Source organism: Thalia democratica, chromosome 9 (genome assembly GCF_965202585.1).
Source record: "Thalia democratica chromosome 9, ktThaDemo2.hap1.1, whole genome shotgun sequence".
Taxonomy (NCBI): domain Eukaryota; kingdom Metazoa; phylum Chordata; class Thaliacea; order Salpida; family Salpidae; genus Thalia; species Thalia democratica.
This window is the reverse complement of record NC_139173.1, coordinates 9,016,032-9,032,141: the sequence shown is the minus strand read 5'-3', so window position 1 is coordinate 9,032,141 and position 16,110 is coordinate 9,016,032. Positions and strand designations below refer to the sequence as shown.

Here is a 16,110-nt window from a genome sequence, read left to right as displayed (position 1 = left end):
TAAAAATACTATCATGGACCAGCGATTTTTAACCTGAGGTAAACTTACTCCTGGGGTTAATTCACTTATGTTAGGGGGTAAATTTTCTTTATTACAATTATGTAAGTTAATGATTATACCAATTTATAAGTTAGCATTTAACTGTAAATGTTTTGAAGTCGAACAAACTCTCTAAATATTACGATTTCTTATATTTTCGAAGCTGAAAGTTCAAAAAATCTAGTTTTTATCTTAAAATTTAACACTATTTTGTAGATTGAGGGTAAATTATGTAATAAAATTTAAAAAAAGTGTAAACCACGTAAAAACCGTTGTTTTGGAATATTTCTGAAAAACAAACTAGTTTTAAATATGTTGACATTTGACAACAAATATTTAAAATGAAATGAAACCTTACTAAACCTTACAAAATGCTTACCAAATTGAATACTTTTTTCAAGAATCTGCACTAAAAATGTTTATAAAGTAAAAAACTTAATTTAGCTTTTGATTAATTGGTTGTCCTTACTGTTTTGAAATTGTAACTTACGTCTTTTACAGGTACTTTTGATTTGGTATTAAATGTAAAAGAAAATATAGTTCAACATTTCAAAAGTGTTTATTATTTTAATCATATAGTTTATTTTTATTAAATGTAAACGTTTCAAAAATTTATTAATTGGCTATAGTGCATTGAATTTTTTCTGTTTTAAAAAAAGAAAAAGTATTTTTTAATTTAAATGTCAATATTGTTGTAACTTACTAAAACTAGTTTTCGAACAATGAATACTTAAAACTAAATAACCACCTTATGTTTTGAAAGTTTTGTGTAAAATAACTGCCTCTAAAACCAACCCAACATGTATACTTGCAAGTTTTGGTATAATTACAGTGGTGAGTATGTTCTGATAATAGTATTAATATCTACAGTTTAGAGTTCAACACTATAGAATACTATTAAACAGTGCCATACTATAAGACAAACCATGTGTGTATTTTTAAGTTTGAGATATCAGCAAAATTAAATCTACCTTCTTTAAACAAAAGTTAAGACTTTCAGTTCATAATCAACATATAATTTAGTTGTAGCAGTGATTAGCTTTTTTCTTTAATTATTTACAAGTTTTTATACAAAGTTTAAACTGATATACAAACTCAAGTTACTTGTTTTGTCAGAAAGTATGGCACCAATGCTGGAATTTCAACATATCTTTTTGGTTACAACCACAATATTTATCAAAGTACAACACATTTTTAGAGAGATTGCGTCTCTAATCTATTGTCTAGGATGTTCTCAGGGTTGCCACTTCACCTGGAAAAACCTGGAATTTTGAACAAAAATCACTATAAAAACCTGGAATTTTAACAATTTTCACATGTTCAGTAGTGAATCAAAAAATCTATCATATAAATAAAAACTTTTGGACATCATCAAAATTATTTTATCAAAAAACATGTTTAAAGTAGCTTTCCAGTATCTTTTCAATGTTTTTATACTATTTAACACAGTTTGTTACGTTAAAGTTAACTTTAAACTAAAAATAGACCCAATAATGTGTACTTTTAAAAACCTGGAAAAACGTTTAAAAAATTAAGTGGCAACCCTGTGTTCTATTGTAGCCAAGTACTTTGATATTTTATTACCTGTTTTGTTTTAAGATTTTACTTTTATTGACTTTGAAAAGTGTATTCTAATTATTTAAATATTTTTCAAAAGATTTGAAAAAGCTCAGGATGACCTAGGACTGTTTAACGTCACTCAGGGTAGCATTTTGTTTAAAAGAGTGGAAACCCTATTTTATACTGTGAAAATTAATTTCAGTGTATCTTTTTTTGTATTTGAAATGAGTAAAATATATTATTTAACTGGAACATTTTTATGTTTTTTAAGAAATTCAAAACAGTTGTGTACACTTTACTTAAATTGCCAGATATGCACACACATGTTTATGATAAAAGCTCAAAATATAATAGTGTAAACTATGTTTTTAGTGTACTGTTATCACTTTTATAAGAATCAAGCAATTTTTTATAGGTATAATTAACACTTTTTTGTTATTTTAGAGTGTTTTTTTGTAATGTAAAGTATTATAAAATAGAGTATTATACTTCGCAGGGTTGCAACAAAGTCAAGAAAGTCAGTAAAAACAAAAAAGCTAGGAGTAGATGGTGGTTTTCGAAAAAAAAGTAAGAAAGTTTGATATAAACATGTTCTTAATAAGAAAGTTTATCATCACATAAAAATAATTTTTTCAATGTTTTTGTTATTTTCTAAAAATCTAAAGAACTGCAAAAGAACTATTGTTCTAACTTTTATAAAAAAAGTTTGAAGCCTAACACAATTTCAAGTATTTGGTTTTTGAATAGGTTTTAAATAAGAATTTGATTTAGAAAATACAGAATACATTTTTCAGCTTGATCTGTGGCAACTCTGACTTGGCTTTAAAAAATGTTTTAAGAATGAATAGTTTTTATTTTTGAAATAAAAACTCTTGCTTAGGTTTTATAGTGAACACAAGATGATAGACACAAAATTGTTTATGAGTATTGTTTCAAGCTTATAACTATATAAGTTTGCAGCTAGCACTTATAATTTTATTTAAAATGAAGAAAAACATACTGTTCCCTTACAGATTTTAAAATTGTTAAGAAATAAAACCTAATTATATTAAAACTTCCATTTTAAATCCAAAATGCATCTTGTTGCTTTTTATAAATAGAGATGTACTATTTTTAAACTAATCTTTACTAGTTATACATACTATTTCAAATAAACAGAAACATACTGTTACTTTACAGATTTGAAATTGTTAATAACTATTTTGTTAAATCTATTGAAAAAAACTTAAAAAACCCAAAATTTAATTAGTAAATCCAAAGTGTTTATTTAGTGCTTGGTATTTTTAAGGTTAAAAAGTGTATTGATTTTTAAATCAACTGTTTATTTTAAACCTCAGCTAGCAAAATATAAAAATAGTATTTATAAGTTTATTTAAAGTAAAGTAAAATTTATACCTTTGTGGTATTTTACAGAACATTTTAAATTTATTAAAACTACATATGAATAACACATTAGGCCAACATTAGTGCATTTTAATTTCTCATGTTGAGCAAAGTAAATTTTGTAAAAATTGTTTTAGTGTTATAGTGTAATTAAACTTGGTAAAAAAGAGGTAGCTTGTTAGTAATAGAAGCAATTATGATTAAATTATGTTTTTATCAGTCTATTTTTATTGTAATTACAATTTTTAGTTAAGTTTTATTTAATTAAACTATTAATTTTTGATTAGTAGTTTATTGACTGTTTTTTAAGTTTTTAATAAATACAGGGTTGCCACACACTCAGGGAATTTTCAAACTGTAGAAAATCTCAGGGAATTTTGGCATTTTTCTTTTAACTCAGGGAAACTCAGGGAAGTTTTGATTTTTTCTCTAAATTTCAGGGAAGTTTTTGAAAATCTCAGGGAAATTTTTTTCTAGATCTAGAATGAGGTTTAGTTAATCCAGTTTCAATATTTTGTTCAAAAGTAGTAATTTTTATTATTTAAGTGGTTATTTAGAATTTTTTTAGCCTTGCGGCTAGCTCTTCAATATTCTTAGTATTAACATTGTAGTTTTTTAAAGTTTTAAATTTATATTTACTTAAGTAAAATCAAACAGTTTAGAGAAATGAAAGTTGTTGTTAACTATTCATTGAAAAGTTCTAATAAACTTTTTATTTTTAGTTACTTATATTTTTTTAGCTATTTCTTTAAACTTTCTTTTTGCAGGTGTTTTTACAATAATGTTATTTTAAGTTTTATTTACTGCATTCAGAACAGTTGCTAGGAAAGAAATACAAGTCATAATGAAGTTATTATGTATGCATTTAAGTGAGTTCTTCATGTGAAATTATTATTATAGTATAATTAAATTTTGTCAATTAAAATGTCAAACAAATTAAACTTTATTCTTTTATGTAGAAAGTTAACTAACAAGTTTACAAAAAGTTGTGCAAAAATTTAGTTTTTAATTTTTAATTGGTTTAAGCCTTTTAAGATTGAGTTTTTGAAAACAGTTTTTTTCATAAATTTAATGCAGAAGCATACACATACAACCTTCCTTTTATTATTAAAGAAGAAAAATGAGAATGAGGTATTAATAATTTGTGTTAGAAGAGAAATTTTTTTTTTAAGATTTGAAAAATACTCAGGGAAGTTTAAGGTTACTCAGGGAAATTTTTGGTCACTCAGGGAAGATTTTTTGGCACAAAGAGTGGCAACCCTGTAAATAGTTTTTTTCATATTTATTTAGCTTTGAGAAATAAATTAGTTGAATTTCGAAAAAAAAACTGCTCAAACAAATTTGTTAAATGTAAAAAGTGTTGTTATTGCAATAAAATAGTATTATAACTCATACAAACGTCTTTATTTGCATTCAGTTTATTTATAAAGTGACTAGTAAATCATTTGTTGTCATTTGTTTAATGAATTTTGAGTTTTTATCTAAAATTATAAACGTCTATGTTTTTTGCTTTGTTTGTATTATAATTTCTGTTACAAATCTATCATAAAGTTATTTTAAAGAGATTAAAATTCAGTAACTTTAAAATTTAGGCTATCAAAAAGTTTGAAGCTGTATTAGCTATTTTTTAACAAAAAAATTACCACTTGTACCTTTGTGGTAAGCAAAGTTATTTGAATTTAGTTAAAACTTTAATACGTATAATTGTTAAAATATTCAAATAATTCAAATTAGTTTGTTTTACCTAAGCTTGTAATTTTTTATTTGTTATTTTATATGAGTTGTTTGTTTTGACTGCAACAGCTGTTGTAACAGCTACAACTGTACTTTTTTTATGGAACATTAATTATATATTATTCTTATAGGTTTTCAATTCTGGTGGTAGACAACTGCGGTCTGATGTTGTGAAAAGGAAAGAAGAAATTCAGTACCATCTCAAATTTTATATAACTTTCTCGCATTAAATAAATTGTGTTGTGATATAAATTGTTTTATATTCAAAATAAAATTGTAAGCCCCTGGTCTAAAAGTTCAAAAGGCAACTTTTTTTTGAGCCTCTAAATATTTGTTAAGTGCGGAAGTTTGATTATATCCTTTAATAAAATGGTTTTAAAAAGTTGAAAAATTTATTTTTTTTACTCCAACAACCTTGTTTTATACTTAAAATGAAGAAAGTTTATTATCTCCGTACTGCCTGCCTCGACACAGTCAGTAATGTGCTAATCTGTATCTACTTGCCAAACATTTAGTATTATTATATTTAATAATTTATGGCAACGTGGGAAGTTAAGAGCTATTGGTTTTTGAAAGGAATCCATCATTTAAATTATTCAAAATTGATTTAATTAGGTACTTAATACTCAATTCAAATTTTACAATGATTTTTAATTAAGTTAAAATTTTAATTGATATACTTTCTAGCTGTTTGCACAAAAACCAGTAAAAAAATCTAGTATAATGTTATTTAGGTTTTGAAAATTAACTTCATTGTACACGTTTTTAGTTTCTATCAAATCTTTTTGTACTCAGTTACTAAACCTTTGAGAATAGTTGCGTTTACTTATATGTTTATATAAAGTACCTTACTAGCTTTAATAAAGAAGATTAAAGGATGTTTTTAAACATTGCTGAGATAAAGTCTTGAATAACATTTTTCAAAAGTATTTTAGGCTAAATAATACAGTTGAAAAAAAGGAACATTTAGTGTTACTCATACAATTTATTTCTAGTACAAACGTGATTGTTGAAACTACTATTTAGTGAGAACTAAGTTCAGCTTCTATTTTCAGTATTGAAGTTTATGTTAACTAGACAAAGCTTACGTTTCAAACGTTCGATATAATGGTACACAGTTTCTTGCTTATGACAAGCTTGATTGATAAAGTTTAATGTAGAGCCTATTCTACTTTGAAAGTGTTGAGTTTTAATTTTTATCTTTTTATAAACTATTTATAACTTGTACAAATTATTGTCATGTTAAATACAAAACCCAAGGATAGAACATTTTATAATAATTCACTGTACATAGGACTCTACACAAGTAAAGTAACAGGTTACGGCAGCCTTTCATAAGTAACGGGCCAAATTCGCTAGAAAAAAATGCTCGCGGAATATAGAAAAGGCCTTACATGGGCTACAGTTGTTTAAAATAGTTGTATTATCATTATTTTAACTGTACAGGACAAGTACCAGTTGTATTTTAAGAGCCTAAAGGTAAAAACAAACATATACGTGAAGTTAAGCTTAATACAAGTAAAAGTTTTGCCAAGATTCAAACTCACTTCGTTTGGGTTTGCAGTCAATCTAAAACTAACAAAAGACTTCTTGTAATGACTACTGTTTTAGAAAGTGTGTACTTATTTATGAAGCTTATTAATACTAGAGAGAAAATAACCAAAAAGGTTTTAATAACTTATATATAAAAAGTTTATGCTTAGTTGAATATAAACCTTTGTTTTTGAAGGTTAGCTTTTAATGAACGTGAAATAACTGTAATTTTTTAAACTTGTGTAAGCTTTTAAACATTTTTTTTATGGTTAAAGTTTTAGTAAATTAAACATAAGAAAATATTCATACTCAGACAGAATTTCTATTTAAAGATCTCATTTCCTTGAAGAATAAAGCAATAAAAGTTAACAGCTTTTCATAGTTTTTACTTATTCCTCAGCGAGCTATTACTAATTCCTATACAGGTTTTCTTAATTCTAGAGTTAGTTGTTATTGATACCTTAAAAATATTCTTTAAACCGTGTTAAAACAAAATTCAAACTATAAAAAGCGCATAGAGGTTTATTCATTATTAGGCTTTAATCTAGTTGGATGTTAAATATTTTCAAAAATTACAACAAAAAGCATATAAAATAGGGTTTAAAATTAATTTTAAGAGAATTTTTTAGAATAAAATTAAGTTGAACTATAAAAACAGAAAACGAGTAATATTTTGAATAATAAATGAATGAATATAACTTTTTTTGACCTATTATTGAATAGATATGCCGAAATGATTTATAGTCTAAATGGAAACTAAATGAATTTTCCAGTATTTTCATTTTTGTTACTTAATATAAATATCTTCATGTAAATACGAACCATGTTTTTTTACACACAAGGTAAAAAAAAATATCTAATCTTAAGAAATTACTTAAAAAGGCTTTATAATATATGTAGTTACACTTGTTGACTTCACAAAAATTAAATGTGTGAGGTTCAAAAGCTCTAACTTCTAGAAAAATCTTTAAAGTTTAGGTGTAGTCAACCTGCCCCTTTTTTAACGCAGCGCAAAATTAGATTTTTTTAAATAGTTTTTAAAATCTTATAATTTAAATTTTAATTTGAAAAAAATTAACCGCTAGGTGTCGCAAATCCATTAGATTGCACCATTTTGGCTTTAGACAAAAATTATTTTAAAAATTTACGGGATTTTTCACCACACGATGTCGCTGTTCTGGGTTAGCCTAAAATTTTTTAAATAAGTTAAAGCAAAAAAGTCCTCTGAATTCGCCGTGGGTTATGAAACCCTAAGTTCTCTCATAATACTATGCCCAATAGTTCTGTCTCGAGTTATGAGGTCACCACACCACAAACCACAAACGTTCACTTACGCGCAGGCGAATATAAAAAGACTGTTTTCACTTGTGTAGATGATTAAATAAAGTTAGATTTAGAGTAAACTTAGCATAGATAAAGTTCCAGGTTATGTAGTTATATTTTTTGTTAGATTTATGTTTTAGAAGTGTATGAATGTTAAGTCAAGTGAACAGTCATTTTGTTTAAGTTGTTATATTGCACAAACTTAGTATTATAAAAGTTTTTTTTTTAATTTTCTCTTTTTTTCCTTCCTACATTTTTTAAATTAAAAAGTAAATATAGATTTAAATAAATTTATTGAATAGTAATACTATTTTTAGTTGCCACATTTTATATATATATTTTTTTAATGTTGATTTTTAATTTTAATAATTTTTTATACCCTTCCCCTTTTTCAAAAAACTAAAAAGAGAAATATTTGAAAAAAACTAGAACAATACTTTAGTTGAGTTTTTATTCTTAGTATTTTTAAATTTAGAAATGGGTATTATTTTGCAATTTTTAAAGTGACCACTGGTTTTTTGAAATTTGTTTCCAGGTTTTAAAAACTTGTTTGAGGCTTTATGAAAATACTTATTTTTGAGTTTAATTTTAGTTAAAAGTTATGTTTAAAGTAAAAATATCATTTTGCAATTATCAGGGTGACCACTGGCTTTTGGCAAATTATCTCCAGGTTTTTAAAACTTCTTTGAGGCTTTATGAAAATATTTATTTTTGGGTCTATTTTTAGTTAAAAGTTATGTTTAAAGTAAAAATATCATTTTGCAATTATCAGGGTGACCACTGGTTTTTTGCAAGTTATCTCCAGGTTTTTAAAACTTCTTCCAGGTTTAATGAAAAAACTTGTTTTGGGTCTATTTTTAATTAAAAGTTATGTTTAAAGTAAAAACATCATTTTGCAATTATCAGGGTGACCACTGGCTTTTGGCAAATTATCTCCAGGTTTTTAAAACTTCTTTGAGGCTTTATGAAAATATTTATTTTTGGGTCTATTTTTAGTTAAAAGTTATGTTTAAAGTAAAAATATCATTTTGCAATTATCAGGGTGACCACTGGCTTTTGGCAAATTATCTCCAGGTTTTTAAAACTTCTTCCAGGTTTAATGAAAAAACTTGTTTTGGGTCTATTTTTAGTTAAAAGTTATGTTTAAAGTAAAAACATCATTTTGCAATTATCAGGGTGACCACTGACTTTTGGCAAATTATCTCCAGGTTTTTAAAATTTCTTTGAGGCTTTATGAAACTATTTATTTTCGGGTCTATTTTAGTTAAAAGTTATGTTTAAAGTAAAAACATCATTTTGCAATTATCAGGGTGACCACTGGCTTTTGGCAAATTATCTCCAGGTTTTTAAAACTTCTTCCAGGTTTAATGAAAAAAATAGTTTTTGGTCTATTTTTAGTTAACGTTTATGTTTAAAGCAGAAGATTAATTAAAAAAGTATAACAACATTGGAAAAATAATGTAAAGCTACTTTAAATCATGTCTTTAATAAAAAATATTGATGATGACGAACAATTTCTATCCATGTGATAAACTTTTTTGTATTATCCAAATTTCACTAGTTACTATGTAAAAATTGTTTAAAATCCAGGTTTTTCAGTGATTTTTGTTCAAATTCTAGATTTTTCTTTCAAAATTTCTCAAACTCAACTTTATTTAAGCTAAATTTAATTTTAGGAATCCAGAATAGTGGCCAACTTTAGTCTATAAATTTGGCAGAACTTTAAATAGTCAAATTTATGTTAAATTGTTGAAAATATTAATTTAATTGTGAACATTAAATATACTTTTTACTATTACAAATAAAATTTCAGAAAAAAATGCAAAAATTTATAAGTATTTGTATTTTATTTGTTGATTATTTAACAATGTAATAGTTTAAGTATTTAAGTATAGTGCATAACTTTTTAGCATATGCAATGTAGCCTAATTTAGCAATGATAAACTTATTATGTTACACTATGCATATATAGGATTTAAATTTGCAAAGTGTACCTTAGTCTCCAAATATAATATTACATAGATAATTATTTAATGAAAAATACCAACATCTTAAAAAACTATATCTTAACAGACGTAACTATCTAATTAAAATAAATTCTACAATGGAGTTTTCTCGTTTGCCTACCAACGTTACACCTACAAACTACGATGTCACATTGAAACCTTCATTCGAAACTTTTACTTTTGAAGGACACCAATCAGTTGACTTAAATGTAAGTTTTAGTAAAACTTTTATGCTGACAGTAATTATACTCATTAACCACCAAGTTTAATTTGTAAATGAAAAAACATGTTTTTGTATTTTGCTTTATTTGTTGTTTTAGGATTTAAAATTATGGTTAAGAATTTTATAATTTTAATTAAGTAATAAACACCTAAACATACTTTTAGCTATTAACATATAACTATTAATAATAAAACCACGCAACATTATAGACCATACCGATAAAAAGTATAATCAAAAACGGATTAAAGACTAATTTTTTTTTTAAACAGGTCAATGAAGCCACGAATGAAATCAAAATGAACAGCAAAGAATTAGAAATCAAAGAGTGCAGCCTTCAACATTCAGGAGCTACTTTCGTTCCAACTCAGGTGAATCTCAACAAAGATGATGAGACTTGCACCCTTGTTTTCGAAGATGTTATTCCTGTGGGTCCTGCAGTCCTCAGCATGAGTTTCAAAGGAATTCACAACGATGAAATGGCCGGGTTCTACCGCACCAAAGTCACAAACAAGGACGGTGTTGAATATTACAACCTTATCACTCAGTTCGAGGCAACCGACGCCAGACGATGCCTTCCTTGCTGGGACGAGCCTGCATTAAAAGCAACTTTTGATGCTACATTAATTGTACCAAAAGACCTCGTCGCCTTGTCAAACATGAATGTCATCAGCGAAGAAGTTCTTGAAGATCAAGTAACAAAGAAGGTCGTCTTCGCAAAGTCAAAGAAGATGTCAACTTACCTGCTGGCTTTTGTAGTAGGAGCATTCGACTACGTTCAAGGCAAGACTAATGACGGCGTCGAAGTCAAAGTTTACACTCCACCAGGAAAATCAAGTCAAGGAAAGTACTCTTTGAAAGTCACTATCAAATCAGTGGAGTACTTTACAGAGTTCTTTTCCTGCCCATACCCAATGAACAAACTCGATTTGATTGCTATCACCGACTTTGCTTGCAGCGCCATGGAAAACTGGGGACTGATCACTTACAGAGAGTCAGCTCTTCTCGTAGACGAAAAAGAATCTTCCGTAGCGCAGAAATGTTGGGTAACAATCGTTGTTTGCCATGAAGTGTCTCACCAGTGGTTTGGCAACCTGGTCACCATGGAATGGTGGACTCACTTGTGGCTCAACGAAGGGTTTGCAACTTTTATGATGTACGATGCAGGACACATTTGTGACCATGACTTGAAAGTTTGGGAGCAGTACGTTAATGATGTCACAATAAAGGCATTAGATGCTGACAGCCTAGAAAACAGTCACGCTATTGAAATTCCAGTCAATCATCCAGGTGAAATTGGGGAAATCTTCGATGCTATTTCTTACCAAAAAGGAAGTAATATCATAGGAATGATTCACTCTTGGATCGGATCAGATAAGTTCAAAGAAGGCATGAAGGCGTATTTTAAAAAGCATGCATACTCCAACACACAAACAGAAGATTTGTGGAAATGTTTTGAAGATGCTAGCGGCAAGCCAGTTGAGCAGGTTATGTCAACTTGGACGAAACAAATGGGATACCCTGTTATTGATGTGTCTATTGCCAGCCAAAACGACAACTCTGTAACACTTAATTTGTCCCAGAAAAAGTTTTCTATTTCTTCATCTGATGAAAGTGACAGTTTGTGGCAAGTGCCAATCACAATATCCACATCAACCTCTGATGAACATCAATCTTTTATCTTTTCATCAAAGTCAGATCAGATCACAGTAGCAGGTGTCGGTGCAAACGACTGGTTTAAAATCAACCCAAGGTTTATTGGCTTCTACAGAGTGAACTACAGCCAAGATATTTTGTCCAAACTAATTACTGTAGTTGAAAAAGGACAACTTGACTGCTTTGATCGTCTCAACATAGTCAGTGACGTCCATGCAATGGCTACAACTGGTCAAACTTCGTTTGCCACATATCTTGAGTTGCTAAAAGTTTTCAAGGGCGAAAAGGAATATCCAGTGTGGAAAGAGATAATCAAAAGCCTTAGCGCAATGACTAAGCTTATGTGGAATGACGACGAAGCTTCAAACAAGTTTTCCCAATTCAAAAAAGATCTCTTCAGTAGCGTCATGGCCCATGTTGGAATGGAAGCTAAACAAGATGAATCTCATTTGGATGCCAGCTTGAGAGCGCTTCTCATCAAAGCTTCAAACGACGACCAAGTCAACCAAAAGTGCACAGAAATCATGAACAACTTCTTTAAGAACTCAACACCAATCAGTCCCGAAATTCGTGCTTCCGTCTACGAAGTTTACACGTCAAAAGGAGGTCTTGAGGCTTTCAACAAGATGGTAGAGCTCCACAAGAAAGTTGATTCCATGGAAGAGAAGAGTGAAATCGAAGCAGCTCTCGGGTGCGTACAGGGTTTGGAATGTCTCAAACTTGTTCAAAAATACATGATGTCAAGCCACGTTCGTGACAACGAAAAATACAAGATCTTGTATGGCATGGCAACAGGATCCAAGCTTGGTAGAGATGAATCTTGGAAATTTGTCAAGGAACATTGGGATGTATTTTACAACAAGTTCAAGGGAAGTCCTCACTTAGGCAAGATCGTTGAAGCTTCTACTCCTAACTTTGCCACCGAAGAAATGCTAAAAGAAGTTAAAGAATTTTTGACTGACAAAGTTAAAAAGACTTGTGAGAGAAAATTCAAGCAATGTGTAGAGCAGATCGGGCTCAAAATTCAGTTGTGGAAGCAAAATGGCCAATCCTTGAAGAATTATTTCAACTAAAATTTAATTATTAGCTTTTATAGGACTTTTTCAATGCATTATTTTATCATACATATGTATGTCGTTTAGAATAAATATATAGAAAAATAAAATTAGTTGTTGCTGTGTTTTAAACTTTTCGGTATCAAATTTTTAAAGTATTAACTTTTCAATTGTTAGTTTTTGAGTTTTAATATATTATAGATAAGCTGTTTACGTAAACAAAGTTTTAAAAACCTCAACAAAGGGACGAACTCAATAAGTTCAGGGCCACAAACATTGTAATGACTGATAAAATCCATATCTTATTCAATGTTTTTCACACTAGACTCGTGGGTAAATATTAAAATCTTACATAAACTTCGTATAATAACCAAACTAAAAGCTCCAACATACATTAAACTAGTATGATATGTAAGATGTAAGTTTTTTAACATGAAATTTTGTTAAAAATATTTTTTGTTTAATTAGAAAAGAAAACAAAAATTAAAACTACTTATAATTATTAAAAATACTATCATGGACCAGCGATTTTTAACCTGAGGTAAACTTACTCCTGGGGTTAATTCACTTATGTTAGGGGGTAAATTTTCTTTATTACAATTATGTAAGTTAATGATTATACCAATTTATAAGTTAGCATTTAACTGTAAATGTTTTGAAGTCGAACAAACTCTCTAAATATTACGATTTCTTATATTTTCGAAGCTGAAAGTTCAAAAAATCTAGTTTTTATCTTAAAATTTAACACTATTTTGTAGATTGAGGGTAAATTATGTAATAAAATTTAAAAAAAGTGTAAACCACGTAAAAACCGTTGTTTTGGAATATTTCTGAAAAACAAACTAGTTTTAAATATGTTGACATTTGACAACAAATACTTAAAATGAAATGAAACCTTACTAAACCTTACAAAATGCTTACCAAATTGAATACTTTTTTCAAGAATCTGCACTAAAAATGTTTATAAAGTAAAAAACTTAATTTAGCTTTTGATTAATTGGTTGTCCTTACTGTTTTGAAATTGTAACTTACGTCTTTTACAGGTACTTTTGATTTGGTATTAAATGTAAAAGAAAATATAGTTCAACATTTCAAAAGTGTTTATTATTTTAATCATATAGTTTATTTTTATTAAATGTAAACGTTTCAAAAATTTATTAATTGGCTATAGTGCATTGAATTTTTTCTGTTTTAAAAAAAGAAAAAGTATTTTTTAATTTAAATGTCAATATTGTTGTAACTTACTAAAACTAGTTTTCGAACAATGAATACTTAAAACTAAATAACCACCTTATGTTTTGAAAGTTTTGTGTAAAATAATTTCCTCTAAAACCAACCCAACATGTATACTTGCAAGTTTTGGTATAATTACAGTGGTGAGTATGTTCTGATGATAGTATTATTAACTACAGTTTAGAGTTCAACACTATAGAATACTATTAAACAGTGCCATACTATAAGACAAACCATGTGTGTATTTTTAAGTTTGAGATATCAGCAAAATTAAATCTACCTTCTTTAAACAAAAGTTAAGACTTTCAGTTCATAATCAACATATAATTTAGTTGTAGCAGTGATTAGCTTTTTTCTTTAATTATTTACAAGTTTTTATACAAAGTTTAAACTGATATACAAACTCAAGTTACTTGTTTTGTCAGAAAGTATGGCACCAATGCTGGAATTTCAACATATCTTTTTGGTTACAACCACAATATTTATCAAAGTACAACACATTTTTAGAGAGATTGCGTCTCTAATCTATTGTCTAGGATGTTCTCAGGGTTGCCACTTCACCTGGAAAAACCTGGAATTTTGAACAAAAATCACTATAAAAACCTGGAATTTTAACAATTTTCACATGTTCAGTAGTGAATCAAAAAATCTATCATATAAATAAAAACTTTTGGACATCATCAAAATTATTTTATCAAAAAACATGTTTAAAGTAGCTTTCCAGTATCTTTTCAATGTTTTTATACTATTTAACACAGTTTGTTACGTTAAAGTTAACTTTAAACTAAAAATAGACCCAATAATGTGTACTTTTAAAAACCTGGAAAAATGTTTAAAAAATTAAGTGGCAACCCTGTGTTCTATTGTAGCCAAGTACTTTGATATTTTATTACCTGTTTTGTTTTAAGATTTTACTTTTATTGACTTTGAAAAGTGTATTCTAATTATTTAAATATTTTTCAAAAGATTTTAAAAAGCTCAGGATGACCTAGGACTGTTTAACGTCACTCAGGGTAGCATTTTGTTTAAAAGAGTGGAAACCCTATTTTATACTGTGAAAATTAATTTCAGTGTATCTTTTTTTGTATTTGAAATGAGTAAAATATATTATTTAACTGGAACATTTTTATGTTTTTTAAGAAATTCAAAACAGTTGTGTACACTTTACTTAAATTTCCAGATATGCACACACATGTTTATGATAAAAGCTCAAAATATAATAGTGTAAACTATGTTTTTAGTGTACTGTTATCACTTTTATAAGAATCAAGCAATTTTTTATAGGTATAATTAACACTTTTTTGTTATTTTAGAGTGTTTTTTTGTAATGTAAAGTATTATAAAATAGAGTATTATACTTCGCAGGGTTGCAACAAAGTCAAGAAAGTCAGTAAAAACAAAAAAGCTAGGAGTAGATGGTGGTTTTCGAAAAAAAAGTAAGAAAGTTTGATATAAACATGTTCTTAATAAGAAAGTTTATCATCACATAAAAATAATTTTTTCAATGTTTTTGTTATTTTCTAAAAATCTAAAGAACTGCAAAAGAACTATTGTTCTAACTTTTATAAAAAAAGTTTGAAGCCTAACACAATTTCAAGTATTTGGTTTTTGAATAGGTTTTAAATAAGAATTTGATTTAGAAAATACAGAATACATTTTTCAGCTTGATCTGTGGCAACTCTGACTTGGCTTTAAAAAATGTTTTAAGAATGAATAGTTTTTATTTTTGAAATAAAAACTCTTGCTTAGGTTTTATAGTGAACACAAGATGATAGACACAAAATTGTTTATGAGTATTGTTTCAAGCTTATAACTATATAAGTTTGCAGCTAGCACTTATAATTTTATTTAAAATGAAGAAAAACATACTGTTCCCTTACAGATTTTAAAATTGTTAAGAAATTAAACCTAATTATATTAAAACTTCCATTTTAAATCCAAAATGCATCTTGTTGCTTTTTATAAATAGAGATGTACTATTTTTTAACTAATCTTTACTAGTTATACATACTATTTCAAATAAACAGAAACATACTGTTACTTTACAGATTTGAAATTGTTAATAACTATTTTGTTAAATCTATTGAAAAAAACTTAAAAACACTAAAATTTAATTAGTAAATCCAAAGTGTTCATTTAGTGCTTGGTATTTTTAAGGTTAAAAAGTGTATTGCTTTTTAAATCAACTGTTTATTTTAAACCTCAGCTAGCAAAATATAAAAATAGTATTTATAAGTTTATTTAAAGTAAAGTAAAATTTATACATTTGTGGTATTTTACAGAACATTTTAAATTTATTAAAACTACATATGAATAACACATTAGGCCAACATTAGTGCATTTTAATTTCTCATGTTGAGCAAAGTAA

At 27.4% G+C, this 16,110-nt stretch overlaps 1 protein-coding gene across 1 annotated transcript; it reads left to right on the top strand.

The window, feature by feature from the left end:
- Nucleotides 1-9,676: 9,676 nt before the first annotated feature.
- On the top strand, nt 9,677-12,527 carry LOC145844760 (puromycin-sensitive aminopeptidase-like). Its single transcript, XM_082952181.1, has 2 exons — nt 9,677-9,787; nt 10,071-12,527. Exons 1-2 carry the CDS (start codon nt 9,677-9,679, stop codon nt 12,525-12,527), a joined length of 2,568 nt encoding a protein of 855 aa, XP_082808307.1.
- Nucleotides 12,528-16,110: the final 3,583 nt, after the last annotated feature.